Below are 26,962 nucleotides of genomic sequence, written 5' to 3' on the forward strand. Positions count from 1 at the left end.
GGGTTTCGCGCAAAAACGCGATTACGTCACCCGCGCATGCGCGGGTGGAGTCTTCCCACCTGCGCATGCGCGGCTGACGTCATATGACGCGTCAGCCGGCGCTAACTCCGGCAAGCGGGCTTAACGATTTTCGTTAAGCCCGACTTGTCGGAGCCTCCGACGTCGGGCTGCTAGCCCCGACGGGGGACCAGAATCGGTCCCCCGTCGGGAAGGGGCGCGCTGCCGTAAAACCCGCCCGGGTTTTACGGCAGTTTTACGATTTCTCCCGTTTTGGGAGAATTTCGCCCAATGTGTTTTATTTCCTGGTTTGTCTTCTGTGAGAATTCTTCAATGTGATTGGTTCCTTACCCTGTTTGAATCCATCACTGTTGCTGGAGGCCTGGAATTCCCTATGGCTTAGCACCAGATTCAAATTAATGTCAGAGAGAGGGGAATCAATGCCACAGCCATTGCTAGATATTTGAGGGTAGCATCCTTCCTTCAAGAACAACAGTCAGTGTGTTTGCTTCACATCGGATCATAAAATCCAGGCCGCTGGTTACCTAGATGTTACACACTGTATTGTAAAAAAAAATGATTTTTCTCAACAGGTTAAAGAATGGGCAGCCTCTTCCTGAAAGGTCTACTCGTTATAAGATCAGTGGCTATGCACTAACTATAAGAGACATTTCAGAAGAGGATATTGGTAGTTATAGTATTATACTGGGGCTCAAACAATGGAACTTTTACAAGAACCTCACATTCTCTCTCAACGTAAATGGTGAGTAAATAAAGACTACATATTTCTAAGTGCCCATTATGAACAAGGAGTTCCAGAATTCCTTTATTTGAAAGTTCTTAATTTTTAATTACAATTATACACTCCGATTGTTGTTGAATTGGCATCAGAAATGCAATGTGACATTATAAATTGGATCAAACAATTAAAGCATCAGTTTAGACCACACAACGTGATTTAGCTTCATGACAATCATAAAGTAGATTCAGCTGATGCAAAGCCCTCTTTCAGTTTTAAGTGGCCTCCTGACCATTATATTAATTGAAAAAACCTGCCATTACTTCACTTTGATCAATTCGAAATTCACTTGCAATACTGGAGGCTGGTACATTGTATTGTACTACTTTATCGAACTCTGCCACCCTCTTGCTCACTAAGTCTCTGAAGATAGCAGAACGGTATGCTTACTGCCTATTATAGTGGACAGTGCTATGAATGCACTAGGAAGTTCAGTGTAACATTAATAAACAGTAATCGACACATATTCAAAGCTCGGTTAACTAGACAATTGTGAAGAGGTTTGCTCTCCTGCCCACTCAATTCTCTATCTGAAAATATAAACAGACAGAAAATTGATGAGCTCCTTTTGAAAACAGCCATGGTCCCAAGCACCGTGCCGAGATCAAATGTGCCAAGGTGCAAGAGACCACCATACAGGGAAGTATAATTCACAGAAATCCAAACTCTGAGATTGGATGACATAATTTGTAACATGAAGATGGAGCAGGTTTAAGAAACAAGGTGGAGGAAACATGTAAAAAGGGCAAACATAGGGCAGCACGGTGGCCTAGTGGTTAGCACAACCGCCTCACGGCGCTGAGGTCCCAGGTTCGATCCCGGCTCTGGGTCACTGTCCGTGTGGAGTTTGCACATTCTCCCCGTGAATGCGTGGGTTTCGCCCCCACAACCCAAAAATGTGCAGAGTAGGTGGATTGGCCACGCTAAATTGCCCCTTAATTGGAAAAAATAATTGGGTAATCTAAATTTAAAAAAAGAAAAAAAAAAAAAAGGGCAAACATTGTAAATTCGACAAGTGGAGCCAGGGTAGATTAGGAAATTTAAAGTAGTGGGTGAGCTGGGCAGACATAGCAAATGAAGTGGGAGGTGGAATTGGTGTTTGTGGCAGGTGAAGTCTGGCAGGTGATAAGAACCCTGCAATGCAAAGAAGCCTTTTAGTTTTCTTAATAAATAGACATTTTTATAGACACTTTTTTATATAAAGTTAAATTAAGCTGGGTATTTGATTATTTAATTATTCTTTCTTGTGTCGTAAAGAATGCCATTCCCCATCCTTAATTTCTCTTGAGAGGGTGATGGTTAGTCCCACTTGAACAAGCAAAACATTCAAAGTATAATCCAAATTCCCGTCCCATCTCCACAGTATAAGATGAAGCTGTTAATATTTAATTATCAAGGTACAATCCAAGTAAAATATTATTTCTTCAGAATTCATTGCAAATGAAATTGAGCAGATAAGGGATTTCTGCTGAAGTATTGCTGAAGGGGGATGGGAACCAATGCAGGAAGTCGGAAGGTCAAAAATCAAAAAGGGCAACAGTACAAGGTACAGTGACTGAGGGGAGTTCAGCCAAGAGGCCCAGTAATACTAAAAGGAATAAAATGGGAAGTAAAAACGTAAATGGTAAGCGATGTGGCAGGTTGTTACATGAAGATATGGGTTCAACGACAAGGAAAATTAGGAGAAAAGTTAAGAGGAAATATAACTTAGGAGAGGTTACTGATCAAGGTGTTAAGATTCAAAACAGAGGTATAAAAGCCAACATAAGTATACTTTACCTGAATGCTCGTAGTATTCGGAATAAGGTAAATGAGTTGATGGCGCAAATCATCGTTATTGACTATGATTTAGTGGCCATTGCTGTAACATGGTTAAAGGATGGTCAAGACTGGGAGTTAAATATCCGAGAGTATCAAACTATTCGGAAGGACAGAGTGGATGGTAAGGGAGGTGGTGTAGCTCTGTTATTTAAGGATGACATCCGGGACCATTTGGGTGGAAATCAGGAATAGTAAGGTGAAAAAGTCACTGATAGGAGTAGTCTATAGGCCACCAAATAGTAACATTACGGTGGGGCAGGCAATAAACAAAGAAATAACTGATGCATGTAGAAATGGTACAGCAGTTATCATGGGGGATTTTAATCTACATATCGATTGGTTTAACCAGGTTGGTCAAGGCAGCCTTGAGGAGGGGTTTATAGAATGTATCCGCGATAATTTCCTAGAACAGTATGTAATGGAACCTACGAGGGAACAAGCGGTCCTAGATCTGGTCCTGTGTAATGAGACAGGATTGATTAATGATCTCATAGTTAGGAACCCTCTCGGAAGGAGCGATCACAATATGGTGGAATTTAAAATGCAGATGGAGGGTGAGAAGGTAAAATCAAACACTAGCGTTTTATGCTTAAACAAAGGAGACGACAATGGAATGACAGAATAGCTAGCTAAGGTACAATGGGAGCAAATACTTTATGGTGAAACAATTGAGGAACAGTGGAGAACCTTCCAAGCGATTTTTCACAGTGCTCAGCGAAGGTTTATACCAACAAAAAGGAAAGACGGTAGAAAGAGGGAAAATCGACCGTGGATATCTAAGGAAATAAGGGAGAGTATCAAATTGAAAGAAAAAGCATACAAAGTGGCAAAGATTAGTGGGAGACTAGAGGACTGGGAAATCTTTAGGGAGCTAGTAAAAGCTAGTAAAAAAGCTATAAAGAAGAGTAAAATAGATTATGAGAGTAAACTTGCTCAGAATATAAAAACAGATAGTAAAAGTTTCTACAAATATATAAAACAAAAAAGAGTGGCTAAGGTAAATATAGGTCCTTTAGAGGATGAGAAGGGAGTTTTAATAATGGGAGATGAGGAAATGGCTGAGGAACTGAACAGATTTTTTGGGTCGGTCTTCACAGTGGAAGACACAAATAACATGCCAGTGACTGATAGAAATGAGGCTATGACAGGTGAGGACCTTGAGATGATTGCTAATACTAAGGAGGTAGTGATGGGCAAGCTAATGGGGCTAAAGGTAGACAAGTCTCCTGGCCCTGATAGAATGCATCCCAGAGTGCTAAAAGAGATGGCTAGGGAAATTGTAAATGCACTAATGATAATTTACCAAAATTCTCTAGACTCTGGGGTGGTCCCGGCGGATTGGAAATTGGCAAACGTGACACCACTGTTTAAAAAAGGAGGTAGGCAGAAAGCGGGTAATTATAGGCCAGTGAGCTTAACTTCGGTAGTAGGGAAGATGCTGGAATCTATCATCAGGGGCTGGTTTAGCACACTGAGCTAAATCGCTGGCTTTTAAAGCAGACCAAGCAGGCCAGCAGCACAGTTCGATTCCTGTACCGACCTCATTGGACAGGCGCCGGAATGTGGTGACTAGGGGCTTTTCACAGTAACTTCATTGAAGCCTACTCGTGACAATAAGTGATTTTCATTTCATTTCATTTTTCAAATAGCGAGGCATCTGGATGGAAATTGTCCCATTGGGCAGATGCAGCATGGGTTCATAAAGGGCAGGTCGTGCCTAACTAATTTAGTGGAATTTTTTGAGGACATTACCAGTGCGGTAGATAATGGGGAGCCAATGGATGTGGTCTGGATTTCCAGAAAGCCTTTGACAAGGTGCCACACAAAAGGTTGCTGCATAAGATAAAGATGCATGGCATTAAGGGTAAAGTAGTAGCATGGATAGAGGATTGGATAATTAATAGAAAGCAAAGAGTGGGGATTAATGGGTGTTTCTCTGGTTGGCAATCAGTAGCTAGTGGTGTCCCTCAGGGATCAAGCATTGGGCCCATAATTGTTCACAATTTACAGAGATGATTTGGAGTTGGGGACCAAGGGCAATGTGTCCAAGTTTTCAGATGACACTAAGATGAGTGGTAAAGCAAAAAGTGCAGAGGATACCGGATGTCTGCAGATGGATTTGGATAGGTTAAGTGAATGGGCTAGGGTCTGGCAGATGGAATACAATGTTGGCAAATGTGAGGTTATCCATTTTGGTAGAAATAACAGCAAAAGGGATTATTATTTAAATGATAAAATATTAAAACATGCTGCTGTGCAGAGAGACCTGGGTGTGCTAGTGCATGCATCACAGAAAGTTGGTTTACAGGTGCAACAGGTGATTAAGAAGGCAAATTGAATTTTGTCCTTCATTGCTAGAGGGATGGAGTTTAAGACTAGGGAGGTTAGGCTGCAATTGTATAAGGCGTTAGTGAGGCCACACCTGGAGTATTGTGTCCAGTTTTGGTCTCCTTCCCTGAGAAAGGATGTACTGGTGCTGGAGGGTGTGCAGAGGAGATTCATTAGGTTAATCCCAGAGTTGAAGGGGTTGGATTACGAAGAGAGGTTGAGTAGACTGGGACTGTACTCGTTGGAATTTAGAAGGATGAGGGGGGATCTTATAGAAACATTTAAAATTATGAAGGGAATAGATAGGATAGATGCGGGCAAGTTGTTTCCACTGGCGGGTGAAAGCAGAACTAGGGGGCATAGCCTCAAAATAAGGGGAAGTAGATTTAGGACTGAGTTTAGGAGGAACTTCTTCACCCAAAGTCCACAAAAGATCAGCCATGATCTCATTGAAGAGCGGAGCAGGCTCGAGGGGCCAGATGGCCTACTCCTGCTCCTAGTTCTTATGTTCTTATGTGTAACTCTGAGGTGAAGTAGAATGATTTAGGTGTAGTTCAAGTTTCCTGGTTGCCTTAGTACTGCTGGACATGAGTAGCTGAACAATGTACAGAGTATCGGGCACATGTTTATAGCAAAGGATTGGAAAAGATTCATTGAATGGAATATCTCTATACTTATATTTACAGTTATATTACAACTCTTTACCTGATCTTCACTATTGCTCCCTTACCCTATTTTGTTTTGGCTAACTGGCTGTCTGATACATACAGATCCCACCATCATGATTCAGAGTCTCAAAACCAAGAATTATACAGCTAGTTTCCCTTTTCCTGATATGCAGCCGTAGTTTTGCAGTAAGGATAATCAGATTAATGATTAGCGGCACAGTGGCATAGTGGTTAGCACTGTTGCCTCACAGCTCCAGGGACCCGGGTTCAATTCCAGGCTCGGGGAACTGTCTGTGTAGAGTTTGTACTTTCTCCCCTTGACTGCGTGGGTTTCCTCTGAGTGCTCCGGTTTTCTCCCATAGTCCAAAGATGTGCAGGTTAAATTTCCCTTTAGTGTCCAAAAGGTTAGATGCGGTTACGAGAATAGGGTGGAGGCGTGGGTTTAAGTAGGTTTGCTCTTTCTAAGAGCTGGTGTAGACCTGATGGGCCGAATGGCCTTCTTCTGCACTGTAGTGATTCTATGAATTAATATTCAAATAGTCAAAAGTGGGAAGGTTCATTTCTTGGCAACCCAAGGGTGATAGCCACTGAGTTCTAGATGAGTAAGCACATATTCTTGTGTCTAGATGCCAGTCCCGCTTTCCTGCAGCTGTCTTACCCAAGTGGCAATTTTTCTAGCTGTACAATGGACATTTTTCTTTAGCAGCCTAGAATAACCTATAAAAGAAACATGCAATGTGCCAGCCACTATAACCATTAACACGTCCAACTCATTCTGTTACATCAGCACCCAAAGTGCTTTTGTGAATGGCTTTGGAAAGGGCTCCATTTCCAGGTGCCTACTTAAGGGGGCAGTGATTTTCGGAGTATGATTCCATGGTGTCACGTCTCTTCTAATAGTCATTGTTTTTCTTGCTGCTGACGTGGGCCCATTGAAATCTTTACCTAATTCCCACTTGTGCACAATTTCCAGAGGGAATATTCCTCAGCATGTTTTTAAATTCCAAATGTATAAATTGTGAAGATGCTCCTTTTGTTTCCACTGTTAGTTAGTATGTTAATTAATTATATTTATTTTATTTTAGTTTATTAGAATACATTTTGTAAGGATCCACTCCTGTCACTATGTCTCACAAAATGAAGCAACACATCAGAGGAATAGTTGTGCTGACTTCCTCACTCGATTTGTAGTGCTCCTAATTTTCTGGTCACTAAGACCAACCACTCTTAAAATCAGGGATCTACTGAACAGGAGGCATGGTTCTCCAATCTGTACTTGCATCAGCTGTGGTTCTGTGTGGGGAGTGGAGTCTCACAAAACTTACCATATCATCAATAATCAACAGATGGAAAGTATAAAGATTTTAAAAATGAAAAAGTTAAAGTTAAAAATTATATTTTGTAAAAACTGACTGGCCAGGACATACTGTGGCTAGTTGCTTGAGATAATATGCAACCCAAACTTAGAAATTTAAAACATTATGTAGGTTTAGGAAGTCGATACTCACATCTTTGAAACTGACAACTGTGCTTCATACAGTGAAACCAATGACAGCAACCATCTGTGAGCAACAAATGTCTCCCAAGAAAATGACCACAAGATCAGCAAAATGCCCACTTACTTTTATTTTTGAAAAACCTCTTTGTAGTGCCCTGTGACATGTAATTGTCACCACGTATTTGAAGTCTTATCCATGGTGAACACCATGGCAATCCAGATCAGCACAAAGCAGAGACTACATATCCTTTCAAAAATGGCTGCCATAAAGTGCACTAGTTCCCAATGATACAAGAACCTTTCTGATTCTGGAAGATAAAGTAAGAGTAATAAAAGAGCAAAGAGAAAGAAGGAGTGGTGAAGAAGTGTTACCATTCTTGCCATAATTCCCTTTGGTGATAAACGCAAAAGTAATAGTGTGTGGAGTAATGTTGGATGAGACTTACAACTGTACAAGAGGACATTTAAAAAAAATTGTTCATGGGAAGTGGGCATCGTTGGCTGGGCCAGTCCATCTATTGCCTGTCCCTGAGGGTATTTTAAGAGACAACCCCATTGTCGTGGGACTGGAGTCACATATAGGTCAGACCCTATAAGACATTAGTGAACCAAATGGGTTTTTGCAACAATTGACAATGTTTCATAGTCATCATTGGACTTTTAATTCCAGATTTTTTATTGAATTCAATTTCACCATCTGCCATGGTGGGACACGAACCTAGGTTCCAAGAGCATTACCCTGGGTCTCCAGATTACTAGCCAGTGATAATACCACAATGCTGCCTTCACATGCTGGGAATAAAGAGTTGCTTGTGAGAACCACGGATGGTTGCTGTTGACGGGTTTCATGGTATAATGTTAAATATGTAGCCAGGTAAAATCCAATATACCAATAGAAACCTAGGCTGGAATTCTCCGGCTGTTGGGATTCTTTCTTCCTGTTGGCAGCGCACCCCCTCCCGTGGGTTTCCTGGTGGTGTGGGGTGGCTTCAATGGGAAATCCCATTGACAAGCGGCAGGAAGAGAGAATCCCGATGCCAAGGAACGGTGTGCCACCGAGAAACACGTGGCTATGGTACTGGAGGATCCTGCTCATAATATAAACCAAATTTTTAGAGAGATCAAGGCAATGAAAAAGTCCTAAATGTTTCCATATAATTATCAAATCTTTTAGTAAATTCCACCTCTTTCCACCAGTTTCCCACAATTGTATATTAAGAGCAATATTTTTTCACTTTTAAAATCTTAGTATAATGTTGCATGTTTTAATTGTAATACTATATACTGCCCTACAAAATGTATTTGGACAATCCCTGTGTAGTTATCACCCAGTGACATTAAGCCATGTTAGGGAATGTTCTAGAGCAACTGTGGACACTATAAAAAAACACATTCTTGCTATCCTAGGTGCCTCAGCTTTACTCAGAATGGAAAAACTGAAGCAACTCTCAGAGTTTCAAAAAGCTATCATTATTGACTATCACTTGTGTAAAAAGTCTGCCCATGAAATATCCAGGAGGACTGGAATACCAAAGTCGACTGTGAACTTCATTATCAACAAGTACAGGAAGAGAAGCAATGTAGACAATAAATCCTGCCCAGAAAGAGCAAAGAAGGTCCATGGCGAAGCCCATCATTCCTTGAGGAAGAAGGTGAAACAAAACCGAAAAGTCAATCATCAAAGTATACTGAGATTCAGCAGAGACATGTGAATGCAGCCTGCTATACAGGCACCTGCAACATAGCAGCAGGACCTTGCTATCTGTGATACTGCTAAAGCTGTGAGATTCTGCTTTGAAACAAAAACAAAGTGTTCAGCTGCTGGAGTGGATACCAAAGGAGAGCAGAACTGAATCCAATAACCACTATATGGCAGGAGCCTGAACACATCCTAAAAGTATGAGTCCATACTTTTGCTTCCTTATCCAGCAACTTAACGATGTTAAGGAACTTGAGACATTGCTACAATCAGAAACGCAGAAGATAAACATGTTTATTACATGCAGAGAACTTGTAAATTCATTAGCAGAAGACCTCCGGCCTTTATTAAGAGCGGAAGATTTGCAACTCAATGCTGAAATAATTGGGATATAGAACACTTTCTTGTTATTCATTCAGCCATTCGTTTGCTTTACTATTGTAACATCTCTCCTGAGGATTGTTCAAACACTTTTTGTAGGGCAGCATTCTTTTCTTGAGATTGCAGTATGTATCTTCACAGATGACTGTGTAAAGTTCGATTTTTCTCACGTACAAAAAAAAAAGAATTTTGATGAGACAAACAGGACAGAGCATGAATACATTCCACTGCAAAGATGGTACTCTCTTCACTTAGGGTCTGTGAATAAGGGCCTTAGTGTGTAATTTAGCAAATTGTGTCATTTTGATTTCATATCTTTTCTATTTAGCTTTTGGTTTTCTAATTAATTTGTTTTTGCAGTCAAACCACATATATGTGAAAAGCCAGTGTCCTCTCAGAACTTTGATCTCTATCCTTTGGGCAGCAAACAGATTCTGTCATGCATTGCCTATGGCATCCCTATTCCTAGAATTCAATGGGCATGGCAACCTTGTGCCCAAAATAGTTCAAAAGCACAGTAAGTAGATTTGTTTGTTTGACTTTTCATTTATTTACACTGTAAAGTACTATTAACAATATGGGTTAAGTGCAGGTTGTGGGTTTACTTACATTTATTTAATAAAAAAGTCAATGTGTTTAATATATATTTCATTATAGTAATTTCTCATGCCTAATGATTGTGGCTAGCTACAGATTGTGCCAAATGAATATTTTTATAAGTGCATATATGCCAAACACAAAAATAGAAATGAAACATTGTTAACTATAAATAAAATCCTCAGGGCAGTCAGTGTTTGTTTAAAAACTTAGATATTTTTGTTTACCTAAACATGCTTTTTCATTATTTTTAAATTATCAGAAATGGAATTCACATATTATCTCCTCTGTCAAATATCATTTTATTCAGAAACTTCCAATGAGTCTCCTTTAAAAATTCTCTCAATCCAAGTGTATTTAAAGCTATTTAAAGGCTGGTTCTTTTTTCCCCCTCAAAGTCCCTCCCCTTTACCATTTTGCCTGTTGGCTGGTAAAGTTTATACAAAAAAATTGCACAACACTGTGTTTGACTGGGATTTCACACATAGAAGCTGTTGGCAAACTGCCTGTGGTAAGCACTTTCTGTTTGCACTTATTTTCAGGGGGCATGTATTTAAATGGTCAACGATTAATGTGAATCTCTTTATTGTAGAGTTAATCATGGTTAAACATGTGTGAGTCTTTGTTTCCTTGTCTAATTTTTGCTTTCTTTGACACTGATTTACGATTGATGCAACAAACATAGTTTAGAAGTTTGTTACTGTGGCCTGGGTTTTCGCAGAGTCAGAGCGATTCTGGAGGCATGTAAAAATGGTGTGTGGGACCTCATCCCAGGATTCCCACTCCCATTCCCGGTGCCCTCATTTTTCGCTGATGCATGATAAGGGTGCCAGTTGGGCACTCCTGACATGACCGGCTGCATTGCATCTCCTAGCCCTCTGTAATTTACATGGGATTTGGCCAGCTTCTCCATGACTCATGGCTCACGGCCTCTCAGAGGAGTAGTGAACCATAGTCTAGATTCAGGAACCCTTTGAAAGGTAAGTTCAAAAGGACTTACACATGGCCCTTTCATGCCCCATTGATGCCTCCACCCCAACACAGTGCCAACTCATGCCCCTCACCCACCCCTATGGCCCTATGGAATACTAACTCATGAGCCATGTAATAACAATAATAATCACTGAAAAAACAACCTATTATATCCACTTAAAGATGTCGATCAAGCAAAGCCAAAAATTCACTTGCCAAACAAGAATTCTCTGCAGAGGTAAAGCTTTTATTAGTCTGGATTCACAGTCAAGTATACATAATAATGCTTGACTGTGATCCCAGATGGATAAAACATTAGCTCAGCAAGGGGTTCTGTTTTGACAGCTGAAGGGAATTGTTAACTTTGCTTGATTGAAAACTTTAAGTGGTTATATAATTTGTTCTTTCTGTAATCTCTTTAGTCAAAGTCTGAATGTTTATTCATATGTGTTTGAAGCTTCTGTTCTTGACAATTTAATGGTCAGTCTGACTGACACCTCCATAGGGTTGTAGGGCCAGCATTTAGTTTCTTTTACTGGAGTTCCACACTTGCCATTGTTACGATATGGCTCATTAGTTATATACATCATACACTGTGGGCGATTGGACATTGAAGAGGCCTGAGTTGGTATTGAGTTGACTTGAACCATGGGTGTGGCTGGAGGTGCATGACATGGCATTGAGAACATAAGGGGCCATTGGTGGTAGTTGAGTGGGGGGTGAGGGAGTGTGAGAGATGAGGACTAGAGAGCCCAAAGTCTTCTAACACAATTGGTGCAAAGTCCCAAAGGACAAAAGCGAGCCTTCTAACCAGCCCATCTCAGCACTCACCGACTCCCCTGTGTACACCGATGCTCTGCTCCTGGGGTCGGCAGGTCCGACTCCATCCCAACCCCGGTCCCCAGAGCAAGTATTGTGAGTATCAGGGCACATTTTACCGAGGCAGGCGCAGCGAGTCAGGACATTTCTCAACTTTAACTGCCTCCTTGATCGCCAAAATCCAGCCAATGTATTTAACCTGTTTGATTACAGACTATATACACTCATTTATAAATGCAGAAATTTAATCTGCATTATTTCTGCAGATGTTTAGAAATGCGAGTATACTTAGAATGTAAGGATGCAACATACAAAAGTAGTGAAGTGTCTGTACCAAGTAATTTTTAATGATACTCCCTGAACAGACAACAGGAAAAGCAAAAAGTAACACTTTGCGGATTGAGGTAGAATAGTCTTGACTAAATTATAGAGACAATTGTTCTTTGGAAAAGCTGGTTTATTCAAGATTCGTTGCGAGAAAAGGCATGACCTGTGTTTCCTGGTTCTGTTTCATAATGTTATCCGCAGAAATATTTTTCATATGTAGTATGTCAATTTTCAAAGCGACAAAGGAATTCAGTCCACCAGTTAATGTGAACATTTTGTGGGAAGGTTTAAGGCATATTTTTCTTGTAATGTCAAAAATAGGTTCTGCTGGCTTTCCCCGTTTTAATGTATTTTAATCTCTCCTTGGTGTTTAAAGGTTTTACAGAATTATTGTCCAATGATCAAGAGAGCTTTGATGTATTTCTGCTGCTCTTGCCACTTTATTAAGCTGTTTATTACTTAATTTAAATAAAGTGTCTTGTAATCCATTTGAATCAAATGTGTTATGCTAATTTTAGTGTTGATGTTTCTAACAAATGGACATGCAGGCTCAGTGTATATCTAATAGTGAACAATGCACCTTCAAACAGCTTTTATGTTGAGCAAGACTTCTGTTTTCTATCTGACTTTGTATAAACTGAATTTTACCAGATCATATGGGGTGGGGCTGAGAGGAGGTGAATGGCAAAATGAATTATATTTTCACCTCTACGATCTGAAATTGAACCGGTCTTCTCACCTGACTATGAAGCAATTAGAGTTTTTTTGTTGTGTCAACCACTATTGGTGGTGTTTGGGGGGCATGAATTGGCATGGGAGATATAAGGAGCCAAGGGTGCGGGGGTGTGAGGGGATGGGGGTCTCACAGCAATTGATTGTTCACAGATCATTATTTAGTGGCCTCATGTAGGGAAGGAATAAGTCAAAAGATTTTGAGTGCCTGCATCAATTGCAGCGCCTTGTATCCGCCGATCACTTCTCAGAAGATCATGCATGATACATCAAAGGTTTTCTGAAAATTCACTTGCGTGTGAGGGCCTACTTGGAATGAGGTTTCTCAGAAAATTCAAGATTATTTAAAGGCAGCACGGTGGTGCAGTGGTTAGCAGTGCTGCCTCACAGCGCCGAGGACCCAGGTTTGATTCTGGTCCCGGGTCACTGTCTGTGTGGAGTTTGCACATTCTCCCTGTGTCTGCGTGGGTTTCACCCCCACAACCCAAAGATGTGCAGGGTAGGTGGATTGGCCACGCTAAATTGCCCCTTAATTGGAAATTTAAAAAAAAAAATTTATATTATGACATTATTAAAGAATAAGTCGCCGTGGGGGGAGGGATTTATGTGGAGAAGGTTAGAGGTGAAGATAAATGGTGTTTAGGTGGCACGGTGGCACAGTGGGTAACACTGCTGCCTCACAGCACCAGGGACCCAGGTTCGAATTAGATCTTGGAAAACATATAGGCAGACACTTTAAAAAAATACAGTTACAGAAACAGCTACTACCCTGATTTAATGGATCCCTGCAGGGCTATACAAATACACAATCTGATCTATTGCTTTGAAATTCCAGCTAGCTGTCAATCACAATGCTTTTAGCAGGCAATGAAGCATGAAATTCAATGTGAACAGTCCAGTTCAAAGCATTCAACCTCCTAGCCATACACACTACCTTCAATACTTCAAAAGGCAATAAAATTGACTGTGTGTAATCCACTTCAAAGGTTTCCACCACTTTAAAGGCACAACTTTCACCTTCATTACACAGAAGTTTAAACTTGGCATCGTGACAGGCTTTTCAAAGGGTTTAGGGGTGCAAAGAACATTTTCAATTTATTATTATGGATGTGTATTTATGAGATAACAAGTGACTTCTGACCCATGACTTGAGCCCCTCCAGCCCAGTACAAGCCCCCACTGACCCTTAGCTCCCATGACGGACTCCCTTGGCACCCTGGCGGCAATTTCTGGGAGGCTATATACCAACTTGCAACCTCTAGGACTGCAAGGTGCAAGGTTGGCACAGGCAAGGGGCAGATCCTGAAGGGCAGCAATGATGGGAGGGGCTGAATAGTGGGCCAGGTGAAGCTGAAGGGAAGTTCTGGGACAAGGTGAGGAGGGACAGAATAGAGGGGTCAGTCCGCGATTTTAAGTTGGGGTGGTGCCCTTTCTGCGATCCGATCTCGGACCTGCCCGAGAGATTAGATCCTGCCCCTCTCTATGGCAGTGCAGATCCTGGTGTGCCATAGAATGGCACAGAAAACCTGATTTCCAATAGAAGAAATTCCGGTTTCCAATTAGTTATTTTCCAAGTGCCATGGAATGGCATGTCGAGGGGGGGACTTCTCACGCCAGCGGAGACCAGTCCCGATTCTCTGCTGGTGGGAGCACTTTGACTACCGAGCAGAGAATCCCGGCCTTCATTTAAAGGGATTGCACTTCTCTACATTTTTAATTAACCCAAAAAGTTGTACATAGCAGCAACTACATTCATGTGATGTGGCTTCACTAAAGAGGCAGCATTATTGCCCTAATTGTTCTTGAGATGGTTGTGGTGAGCTACACCCCGTGACAATGAAAGAATGACAAAATATTTCCAAGACCAGAGGTGCATTACTTGGAGGGAATCTTGCAGGTGCTGGTGTTCCCATGCAAATATTAGATCCTCGAGCCTGTTCCGCCATTCAGTCAGATCATGAAGATCACTAATGGTTTTGCTCCATATCACTTAATATATTTAGCTGACAAAATGTATCAATGCAAAGCAAAATGCTGCAGATGCTGTAAATCTGAAATAAAAACCAAATGCTGGAAATACTAATACTCAGCAAGTCAGGAAGTTTCTGTGGAGAGAAACAGAGTTAAGGGGATCCTTCATCAGAACTGAGGAAGGCTAGAAATTGGTTTTGAGCAAGTGAAGGGGTGGAGGGAGGAGGAAGAACAAAAGTTAAGGCCCGTGACAGGGTAGGAGAGATTAAGCAAGAAAACGGTATATGGTGTGCAAAAACCTAAGGGAGACTAACTAACTTAAGACCAAAACTAATGGGTCGGGTAAAAAAAAAAAGTTGTGTCCAACTGAGGTGCAAATGGCTGCAAGTCAGTAGACTGAATGCAAAGTGAAAGCATAAAGAAATAAAAAAATTAACAGCAAAAGAGGAATAAAATGGAAGTAGAGGCTACCATCTAAAATTGTTGAACACAATGTTAAAGCAAGAAAGCTTTTGAGTGCTGAGTTTAAAGATGAGGTGCTGTTGCTCGAACTGCGTTGGGCTTCAGTTGGAACAATATGGCAGGCCAAGGAGAAGAGAGGTCAGAGTGAGAACAAGATGGAGAATTGAAGTGACAGGAAGCTCAGGCCATGTTTGAGGATTGAACAGAGAGGACTTCCTCTGGAAGTCCTGGGGCGCGATTCTCCGCTCCCCATGCCGGGTGGGAGAATCGCGGGAGGGCCAGGCGACTCATTTCACGTCCCCCGGCGCCCCCCGCGATCCTCCCACCCCCCGCTCGGATGGGCCGAGCGGCCTGCCGTTCGCGACCGTTTCACGACGGCGGCAACCACACCTGGTGGCTGCCGTCGTGAACATGGGCGCCAAAGGCCCATTTGAAGCTTGTGGGGGCGGAGAGGGGAATGAGCACCACGGCCGTGCTCGGGAGGGGACTGGCCCGCGATCGGTGCCCACCAATCGTCGGGCTGGAGTCTCAAAGCGACGCACTCTTTCCCCCCCGCCGTCCCGCAAGATCAGGCCGCCACGTCTTGCGGGGCAGCGGAGGGGAAGACGGCCACCGCGCATGCGCGGGTTGGAACTGGCCAACCTGCGCATGCGCGGCTGACGTCACATAAGCGCCGCCGTCGCATCATTCTCGGAATAACAGAGCGCCGCTCCTAGCCCCCTGGGTGGGGGTGAATACGGTGAGAGGAGCGGCCTCCGATGCCGAGTTCACGACGGCCTTCCCGATTTTTCCCGGGAGCGGAGAATTCCGCCCCTGAACTTTACAAATGCCAATCTTCAGACAATTCGATTCACTCCACATTATACCAAGAAACGGCTGAAGGCGATGGATACTGCAAAGGCTATAGGATCTGACAATATTCCAGCATTACTACTGACGATTTGTGCGCCCGAACGTGCTGTATCCCTAGTAATGATGGGCGGGATTCTCCCCTTACCCGGCGGGGCGAGGGGTCCTGGCGTAGGGGAGTGGCGCCAACCACTCCGGCGTCGGGCCTCCCCAAAGGTGCGGAATTCTCCGCACCTTTGGGGGCTAGGCCCGCGCCGGAGCGGTTGGCACCATGCCGACTGGCGGCAAAACCGGCACCAGTGGCCTTTGACGCCCGGCGCCGGGGCTGGCCGAAAGGCCTTCGCCGGTTTGCGCATGCGCCGGTGGGGGATTCTCTTCCGCCTCAGCCATGGTGGAGGCAGTGGCGGCGGCGGAAGATAAAGAGTGCCCCCACGGCACTGGCCCGCCCACCGATCAGTGGGCCCCGATCGCGGGCCTGGCCACCATGGGGGCACCCCCCGGGGTCCGGCCGCCCCCAGGACCCCGGGGGCCCGCTTGCGCCGCCGATCCCGCCGCCACCAGAGGCGGGACTTCGGCCCATCGTGGGCCGGAGAATCGCCGCAGGGGGTTTGCCGATCGGCATGGGGTGATTCCCGCTCCCGCCAATTCCCGGGTGGCGGAGAATTTCGGCGGCCCCGGGCGATTATCCGACCCTGCATGGGGTCGGAGAATTTTGCCCGATGTTCCAGAACAGCTACAGCATTGGCAATGTGGAAAATTGCCCCGGCATTCCTAGTCCACAAAATGCTGGAGAAATCCAATCCAGTCAATTACCGTCCCATCAGTCTACTCTTGATCATCAGTAAAATGATGGAAGGGGTAATAAACAGTGCTTTCAAGTGGCAATTCCTTCTAAATAACCTGCTTACTGACTCTCAGTTTGGGGTCTGCCAGGCTCACTCAGTCCCTGACCTCATTACAGCCTTGGTTCAAAAATTGACAGAGGAACTAAACTCCAGAGATAAAGGGTGGGATTCTCTGATCCTGAGGCTAAGTGTTGACGCCATCGTAAACGCCATCGCCTTTCTCGATGGTGTCAACATGGCCTCAGGAGCAGTGATTCTGACCCCTACAGGGGGCCCGTACGGCACTCCCACCTCTTTTGGAATTCAGCTCTTTGTTCATGTTTTGACCAAGGCTCTAATGAGGTATGGAGCCAAATAGTCCTGTTTGAACCTAACTGAGCAGAAGTGAGTAGGCTGGCAGGCAGATTGACTGGCAGCTGAGTAGTGCCAGTAATGCTGACACAGAAGCATTTTAGTGGCCAAAGTTGAGACTACAGGCAGTCCCCAGGGAGGGAATACCAGACTATAAGGTAAGTCCGGTTTTTTAGTTAGAGAGGGAGGAAGGACCATAGCAGAGAGGAAAGGGGATCACGATATGGAGTGGGGATTTTTAGAAATCCTATCTCCTGTAGTACTTACACAGACTAATTCACAGCCTTTGGGTAGGTAGGCACAAATGGGCAGGGGTTACCACCTTGGGGTTGCATTCAGTGGGAACTGGGGGTCCCCCAAAAGGATGTGCTCCCCCATCCTTCCCACCTTTTATCACAAGCTGCCAAAGTTTGCGGGATGGACACATTCTTTTCGCCTTCTCCTGCGTAACGTATTATAGTGGCAGAGGCGGAATGAAGTCCTTAGGTGGTATTTAATTGGCAACTTAGGGGCTTCAATAGCCTAAGGGTTGTAGGGCTGGTTGACACCTTATTTATCCCCACTAAAATGGGGGACAGCTCAGGGGTGGGTCGGAAGGCAGTATTTTATGGTGTCCTCATGCATTCAAATATTTGGGTGAGCAGCTGTAAGATTTACTTCAAGGATCAGGATGAGGACATTTTTTGTTTTCCTATCGGCCTGTTTATGCTAAAATAAAAGGAAGAAGCCAATTGAAATGCCCAAAGGATGCCTGAGGTCTACTCAACGCCATTTGCAAGTGCTACTTGATATGGACGGCCTGTGCACCTACTAAATCACGTCAGAGCATGAATACGGTAAATATTTTTATTTAGGCCCAAGCATTAATTTGTTTGGGTCTCTTGCTAGTGCCCTTGAGTGGATGGTTCCACTGCTGTGCGCTATACTTGAAAATCTGCCACATTGTGTCTGAGTGTGAACAGTAAGCTTTGGTTGAAGTAAAGGAATTTTGTGTCAACTGAATGGTGATTCGCCTTGTAATCAGCAGTTAAACAAAAGATTGCTACAAGCCTCCTGACACATGCCACCATTGGAGTGCAAGCCTCTTTATGTTGTTTATTCTCAAAAAGGCTGTTTGGCTTGAGAAAAGTGTTGAAAGAAAATTGAATTCTCTGTATGACAAAAGTCACTGAGTTTAAGTCAAGAACTAAGTCAAACTCAATTTTAATTCACACTGTGAAGAATTTATCACTGCTCAAGGTGAATTTTGAATCCAGATAAGGCACTTTACTGCTTAGAGATTCGGAATCATATCCTAATTTGGAGTTGATGTGACTTGACAGCTTTGTGCAAGTTCCATTGCTAAGAGGTGGTTCTGAAACACGTTGGCAGGCAAATAGCAGTGGCCTTCTCCTGCATGGGCCATGGGAGTTTTCTTATCTCAATGTAGCAGAAGGTGCTGCTAGTTTCCTGTGCAAAAATCACAGTTTATGCTGCTTTCCTCTTGTTGTTTTAGTTTCCTCCCCCACTACAAGATCATTCCCAGCAGCACAATTCTCCCTCACTCTTCAAATGTGGTGCAATGTACTTCCCTTAACTGCCTGATTAGCGCTTGAGACTCAATCAATCCTAAACATTCCATCACAACTACAATAGTTAGGAATATTTGTTCAAGCTTTAAATTACTATGACAGCCATGCTCTTTAACAGTACCATGAGAAATTGGTATTGGAACAAAATTAGATTGTGTTGTATATTTAACAGCACGTTCTTGGCTATGCTTTCCTTAACATGTTTTTACAATCTATTTCAAATATCACAATTATCCTTTGTCCCAATGTCCAATTTTTTTCAGTGTCGATAAAAATACTATATTACAAATCTTTCAGATGTTTCCTCCAGAAGGGAGTGTTGCACATTTAGCCTGCATAAAGAAATAGTGTGCTCATAAAAAATACTAGAAAGACTGAAATAGCAATAAGGGAACTTATCATATTTATTAAGACCCTTTCGTTTCGTATGGCCATTTGTAAAATTCCCAAATGGCTGTGGCAGGTTTTACATATTGCATTATACATAGTTCAGAAATCTAATACCAACATCCAATAGCCTATACATCTGCTCAACTAACCAATTATAAAATTAGATCTTTCTTACATGCAGTTTTTCCTTGTCTTGTCATTTGCTTATTTCTCTAGGCCACTTCAAGCTATGGAACATTCCCGGTAAAAAACGAGCAAGGGAAGAATGGGGCAGAAATTCAACAATTTTGCACCTATTTTACTGGAGTAAAACCTGTGTAATGACAAATTAGTAGTATGATGGTTGTGCTCAATCTGACCATCTATTTGGGTAACTGCTTAATATGCCAGGGCATTGAATATATTAATGAGAGGCCTAATTCCTGTTGAAGCATGCATTGGAGAAATTGATAGATGCTTAAAGGGAAAGTGGCTGACCTGCTCCACTTAGATTTTCAGGAGCTTCCTCCTGTCTAATCTGCAGTTGTCAGCAAACCGGGTAACTTTTATTAAAAAAAACCTAAAGTGAAGCCAGAGGTAGAGCAGGAATGCTTGTTCTAGTTCCAAGCATTTCTGTAGGCTGCTACCAGCCGATATTTGCCTCTCCTCTTTCACTGGATCCTCTCCAATATCGTTTCCCCGCCCCCGCGCCCCCGTTGCCGTTGCCCTAGACCATCCCTGATGTGGTATGCAGCCCATGATTCGTGCAGCAGCTCAACTCGATTAGCAGTGAAGCCAGTTTCTGTTAACTCTTGGGCCTGAAAGTTTGCTTGCACACTGGAAGCATCCAAAAATGAACCATGAAGAAACTTAAACCTCATGACTCCTGTCAGTTTTTCCTCTGTTGGTTTGCAGGGGTGACTTTTCCAGGGCTTTTACAATTTGCCTTGCATCAACACCATGCTATCACCTCCCTGGCAACTTTTCACTGTAATACTCTTTTGCATTCCGAATTGGCATTCTACTCTGCTGAAAGGCCAATTCTGCTCACACTTTCCTGAAAGCTAGTACTTACTGCAGGTGACTTACTTAAAATTTTGAAAAGCCTGTTCGTTGGCAGGTGATATGTATCCCAGTTTGATTAACACTAATTGTTACAATTTGGACAGCCTCCCAACTCCCTCTATTTGTGCTCACAGCAAAAGAACAAAAGACTGTGCCCCCATATGATCTGAAAATTCTAATCCTATGAATGCTGTAAGATGTGATGGCAAAATGTAGGACTAACAGTTACCCTTTTACTGCAGTGTTAAGCAATGAAAATCTACTTGGATTACTTGCCCAGGCTTCTTTCCTCTTCAAAAGGTAGAACATATTCCACTCTCAGACAGTAAAGTTCAGACATTATGGGCGCAATTCTCCGCACTCACGACGGTGCGGAGAATAGTGGGGTTCGTAAAATTTTACGGCCACGCTAGTCTGACGCCCTCCCGCTATTCTCCCCCCTCCCCCCCCCCCCCCCCACGCCCGACTCCCGATACAAATCGCTGCCGCCGTTTTTTTACGGCCAGCAGCGATTTTCAGCTGGCCGATGGACCGAGTTCCAAGCCCTTTACGGCTGTTTTTACGAACGGCAAACACACCTGGTCTGGCCGTTCGTAAAAACGGCCGTAAAGTCCCGATTTTTAAAACCATGGCACCGATTGGCACGGCAGTACCACGGCCGTGCCAAGGGTGCCATGGGCAGCGGGTCCGATACCCGCGCACTCTTTGTCCCTCCGCCGCCCCGCTGTATCACTTCGCGGGGCGGCTGAGGGGCATCCCGGCCCGCGCATGCGCGGGTTTCGCGCAAATGCGCGATGACGTCATCCGTGCATGCGCGGGTTGGAGTCTTCCAATCCGCGCATGCGCGGCTGACGTCATGTGACGCGTCAGCCGGCGCAAACTCTGGCAAGCGGGCTTAACGAAATTCGTTAAGCCCGCGATGCCGGAGTTTACGGCGGCGGCATGCTAGCCCCGACCGGGGACCAGAATCGGTTCCCGGTCGGGGAGGGGGAGGCTGGCGTCAAACCCGCCCGGATTTGACGCCAGCCTTACGATTTCTCCCTCTCTGGGAGAATCGCGCCCTATGTTGCTCTAAACTGAAATAATAGAACCCCGAAACTTTAATGCCCTTTCGGAAGCTTTGATGAACAAAACATAAGCATCAGCAGCTTTGAAGCCACTGCCACAGCTGCAATGTGGAAAGCATGGAGCAGTTAAACATGGAGCTATAATGCAACAAATACTATATCCATTCGGCCTTCCTTATGGGATTCTAAGTAACACTATAAGACATATGAACAAATAAATTATTCCCTGTTAGACTGGAGTTTTGCACCCATTTAACATGTTAAGGATATGAAATATTCCTGTTAAAATTAAGTTGAAGTTGCAGCCAGATAACACTATGGATAGACCAGCTGGAACATCCAGAAGTGCACATATACTTGGCTAATATTTATTATGCATCTCCGCACAGATAATACAGAATGTTTGCACGACAGCGTGCTGCTCCGCTACATCCCATCTTAATAAAGGGTCAGTGTATAGGTACCACAATGTGATGATGTCATAACACGCAGTGTACTTAATAGAATAATTTAATTATGGAATTTGGCAGTCCATTTCATCTATTTTCAGTAAAATTGGATTACTTATCATGTAACTGGAATTCACGTAAAATGAATTCAGAGAGTCGTTTGTAGGGCCTTTTTAGCTAATACTAAAATGATAGGGTGTGATTTTCCAGTAATTGGCAAAGGCCGGTGGTGGGCAGGAAAAGTGTCGTTGAACATGCTGACGGCAATGGCGGCCTTCTCCACAATGAAAACAAAATTCAAGGATTAGGTCCCATGACTTATCGCTGGTGGGGCAGCCTCTGATTCCATTCTCTCTTTTGGATGTTTCAATTGAAGTACCCATTGAGCATTAAATTAGAAGAAAATTATTCAACCCTGCCCCAGCACTTTTTTTCATGATAACTGAAATTCTATGGCCATTCACTGGTGGTGTGATTGTCTGGTCCTGCCAGCAGGACACCCCGACGCTCGTGTTTCCCAGCAACGTGGGGTGGCTTCAATGGGAATTTCCATTGACAGTGCTGGGAGCAGAGAATTCTGCCACAGGCGAATGGCGCGCTGCCTCCCGCCAGCGAGAAACACGCGACTGGGAGGCTGAAGATTCCCGCTCAATGTATAAAGGAACATAGGACTTCGGAGTAGGCTTTTCAGCCCTTTGAGCCTGCTGCACCATTTGATAAGATCATGGCTGAAGTGATTTTGGCCTCAACTCCACCTTCCTGTCTGCCCTCCCCATAACCCTCGAGTCCCTTGCCGATCAAAACTCTTTCTAACTCAGCCTTGATTAAATTCAGTGGACTAACCGCCACTGCTTTCTGTGGAAGAGAATTCCACAGATGAACAACCGTCTGAGAGAAAACATTTCTCCTCATCTCCGTCTTAAAAGGGAGACCTCATTTTTTAAACTATGTTTCCTAGTTCTCATCTCTCACATCTACCCGGTATCCACACGATCAAGTCCCCTCAGAGTCTTATATGTTTCAATAAGGTCACCTCTCAGTCTTCTAAACTTCAGTCGGTATAGGCCCAACTTAAGACCATAAGCCAATAAGACATAGGAGCAGAATTAGGTAATTTGGCCCATTGAGTCTGCTCTGCCATTCAATCATGGCTGACATGTTTCTCATCCCCATTCTCCTGCCTTCTCCCTATAACCCCCAATCCCCTTATATGTTTTTTTTTCAAACTTTAATAAAATAAACCTATTCACTTAATTTCATGTGTCTCCTATTAATTGAATTAAGGTGCCAATTTTTTTTTTCTTATAGCTTGCAAGATTGAAATCTGACACTGTGCCTGTATTTTTTTAATTCTGGGACAATAAACTAATCTTTTAAAATTGAAATGGTGGTGTACCACAGATATATTTCTTGTATTTTCTTGAATTTTGTTTAATTCCCTTTTCTTCCCATGTACTGAATGATCTGTTGAGCTGCTTGCAGAACAATACTTTTCACTGTACCTCGGTACACGTGACAATAAACAAATCCAATCCAATCCAATAAACAAATCCAATATCAGTGAACCAGGATACGAATTCCATTGGTCATTGTAGCCTTGATTTTCTATTGCTGGTATTTTAAGGCTTGCTCTGAACTTGCTCTGAACACCTTCCAAAGCAATTAAATTCTTTTTTAAAATAAGGAGACCAAAAAGTGTACACAGAACTCCATATATGGGCTGTAAAACTTCCCTACTTCTATATTCCATAAATGGCAACATTCCATTTGCTTTCTTCGTCACTTGCGCTACCTGCATACTAAGATTTTGTGATTCATGTATCAGAGCACCGAGATCTCTCTGTACCACCGTGTTCTGCAATCTCGCTCCATTTAAATAGCATATTCTTCCTGCTAAAGTGGACAATTTCACATTTCCCCACATTATACACGATCTGCCAAATATTTGCTCACTCACTTAACCTATCTATATATGTCTGGAGCCTTTTTGCCTCTTGTTAACTTACTGTCCTACCGATCTTTATGTCATTAGCATATATATATATATATTTTTAAAAATTTTTATTCAAAATTTTCATAAAATATCAACAACAAAAAGTAATTTTTTTTTTACAAAGAACAGAAAAAGAAAAAAAAATGCGCATACACAAAGGAAGAGGTAAATTAACACCCGCCATTCGCACAAAACATGCGCCCGCCCCTTCGACAAGCCCCCCCCCCGTGTATACGTAGAGAAAGAAAGAAAACAACGCCCGCCATTAGCATAGAACAACTCCAGTCCAAAACAATGAAACAACCCCCCCCAGGATGCTGTTGCTGCTGGCCTTTTCCTATTGTTCTGCCAGGAAATCCAGAAATGGCTGCCACCTCCTGAAAAACCCCTGCACTGATCCCCTTAGTGCAAATTTCACCTTCTCTAATTTAAGAAACCCTGCCATATCCTTGACCCAGGCCTCCACGTTTAGGGGCCTCGCATCCTTCCACTGAAGAAGAATCCTCCGCCGGGCTACCAGGGACGCAAAGGCCAGAACACTTTCGCTCCTGCACTCCTGGCTCCACTGCAACCCCAGAAATTGCGAGCCCCCAGCCCAGATGGACCCTGGATCCTACCACCCTTGACACCGTCCTTGCTACGCCCTTCCAAAATTCCCCCAGCGCTGGGCATGCCCAGCACATATGGGCATGATTTGCTGGGCTCCCTGAGCACCTGATACACCTGTCCTCACTCCCGAAGAACCGACTCATCCTTGTCCCAGTCATGTGAGCCCTGTGCAGCACCTTAAACTGTATGAGGCCAAGCCTCGCACAAGAAGAGGAGGAGTTCACCCTCCCCAGGGCGTCGGCCCACGTCCCCTCCTCTATCTCCTCACCCAGCTCTTCCTCCCATTTACCCTTCAGCTCCTCGACCGAGGCCTCATCCATCTGCATCATCTGGTACGCTGCCGAGATCCTCCCCTCACCAACCCACACCCCGAGAGCACCCTGTCCTGGATCCCACGCGGCGGCAGCAGAGGAAACTCCGCCACCTGTCGCCTAACAAACGTCCTTACGTGCATGTACCTGAAGGCGCTCCCCGGGGGGAGCCCAAACTTCCCCTCCAGCGCACCCAGGCTCGCAAACTTCCCGTCTACAAACAGGTCCCTCAACCTCCTGATACCTGACCTGTGCCAACTCAGGAACCCACCATCAATTCTCCTCGGGAGAAACCGGTGGTTGCCCCATATCGGGGTCCCCATCGAGGCCCCCACCTCCCCCCTGTGCCGTCTCCATTGCCCCCAAATTTTGAGGGTAGCCGCCACCACTGGGCTCGTGGTATACCTCGTTGGAGGGAGCGGCAGCGGCGCCGTTACCAGCGCCTCTAGGCTCGTGCCCACACAGGACACCATCTCCATCCTCTTCCATGCTGCCCCCTCCCCCTCCATCACCCATTTATGCACCATCGCTGCATTGGCAGCCCAGTAGTACCCACAGAGGTTGGGCAGTGCCAGCACCCCCCTGTCCCTGCCCCGCTCCAAGAACACCCTTCTCACCATCGGGGTCCCGTGTGCCCACACAAACCCCGTAATGCTCCTGTTAACCCACCTGAACAAGGCCTTCGGGATAAGGATGGGGAGGCACTGGAACAGGAACAGAAATCTCGGGAGCGCAGTCATTTTGACTGACTGTACCCTACCCGACAGAGACAGCGGCAACATGTCCCACCTCTTACACTCCTCCTCCATTTGCTCCACCAACCTCGTGAGATTAAGCTTATGCAAGGCCCCCCAACTCCTGGCCACCTGAACCCCCGAGTACCTGAGGCTCCTCTCCGCCCTTTTCAGTGGAAGCCTGCCAGTTCCCCCCTCCTGATCCCCTGGGTGTACCACAAACAGCTCGCTCTTCCCCAAGTTGAGCTTGTATCCTGAGAAATCCCCAAATTCCCGGAGAATCCCCATCACCTCCGGCATTCCCCCCACCGGGTCCACCACATACATCAATAGGTCAGCCGCATAGAGCGACACTCGGTGCTCCTTCCCACCCCGGACCAGCCCCCTCCAACTCCCCGACTCCCTCAGCGCCATAGCCAGGGGTTCAATTGCCAGCGCAAAGAGCAGAGGGGACAAGGGACACCCCTGCCTCGTCCCTCGGAATAGCCGAAAAAACTCCGACATCCACCTATTCGTGGCCACGCTCGCCATTAGGACCTCATACAACAGTCTCACCCAACTAACAAACCCCTCCCCAAACCTGAACCTTTCCAACACCTCCCACAAGTACCCCCATTCAACCCTATCAAAGTACTTCTCCGCGTCCAGCGCCACCACAGTCTCCGCCTCCCCTTCTACCGCCGGCATCATTATAACGTTCAAGAGCCTCCTTATGTTGGTGTTCAGCTGCCTCCCCTTCACAAACCCCGTTTGATCTTCGTGGATAACCTGCGGCACGCAGTCCTCTATCCTCACGGCCAAGATCTTTGCCAACAGCTTGGCGTCCACATTCAAAAGTGAGATCGGCCTGTATGACCCACACTGCAGGGGATCCTCGTCCTGCTTAAGAATCAGGGAGATCAGCGCCCGAGACATCGTCGGGGGCAAAGCCCCCCCTTCCCTTGCCTCATTAAAGGTCCTAACCAACAGGGGACCCAATAGGTCTGCATACTTCTTATAAAATTCAGCCGGGAACCCATCCGGCTCTGGCGCCTTCCCCCACTGCATGCTCCCTATCCCTTTGACCAGCTCCTCCAGCTCAACCGGCATCCCCAGTCCCTCCACCTGTCCCTTCTCCATCTTCGGGAACCTCAGCCTGTCCAAAAAGCGCCCCATCCCCCCTTCCTCCGCTGGGGGCTCGGACCGATACAGTCTCTCATAAAAGTCCCTGAAGACCCCATTAATGTCTACCCCACTTCGCACTACATTTCCTCCCCGATCCTTAACTCCACCAATCTCCCTAGCCGCATCCCGCTTACGGAGCTGGTGTGCCAGCATCCTGCTCGCCTTCTCCCCATATTCATACACCGCACCCTGTGCCTTCCTCCACTGAGCTTCCGCCTTTCTGGTGGTCAAGAAGTCGAACTCAGCCTGGAGGCTGCGCCTCTCCCTCAGCAATCCCTCCTCCGGGGCCTCCGCGTATCTCCTGTCCACCCTCACCATCTCCCCTACAAATCTCTCCCTCTCTCTCTGCTCCCTTCTCTCCCTATGGGCTCGAATGGAGATCAACTCCCCCCTAACCACCGCCTTCAGCGCCTCCCAGACCGTCCCCACTCGGACCTCCCCATTGTCATTGGCCTCCAGGTACCTCTCAATAAATCCTCGAACCTGTCCCCCCACCTCCTCATCCGCCAGCAGC

General features: G+C 45.0%; 1 protein-coding gene across 2 annotated transcripts in view; it reads left to right on the forward strand.

Moving 5' to 3' along the window:
- Positions 1–26,962, forward strand: part of flt1 (fms related receptor tyrosine kinase 1) — a 269,771-nt gene that overhangs the window by 83,379 nt on the left and 159,430 nt on the right. For both annotated transcript variants that reach the window (XM_038817857.1, XM_038817858.1), the window contains exons 9-10: positions 591–760; positions 9,552–9,708. In XM_038817857.1, the coding sequence (XP_038673785.1) occupies positions 591–760; positions 9,552–9,708 (327 nt within the window). The remainder of the gene's footprint in view (positions 1–590; positions 761–9,551; positions 9,709–26,962) is intronic.

The sequence above is a fragment of the Scyliorhinus canicula genome, chromosome 14 (assembly GCF_902713615.1).
Source record: "Scyliorhinus canicula chromosome 14, sScyCan1.1, whole genome shotgun sequence".
Classification (NCBI taxonomy): domain Eukaryota; kingdom Metazoa; phylum Chordata; class Chondrichthyes; order Carcharhiniformes; family Scyliorhinidae; genus Scyliorhinus; species Scyliorhinus canicula.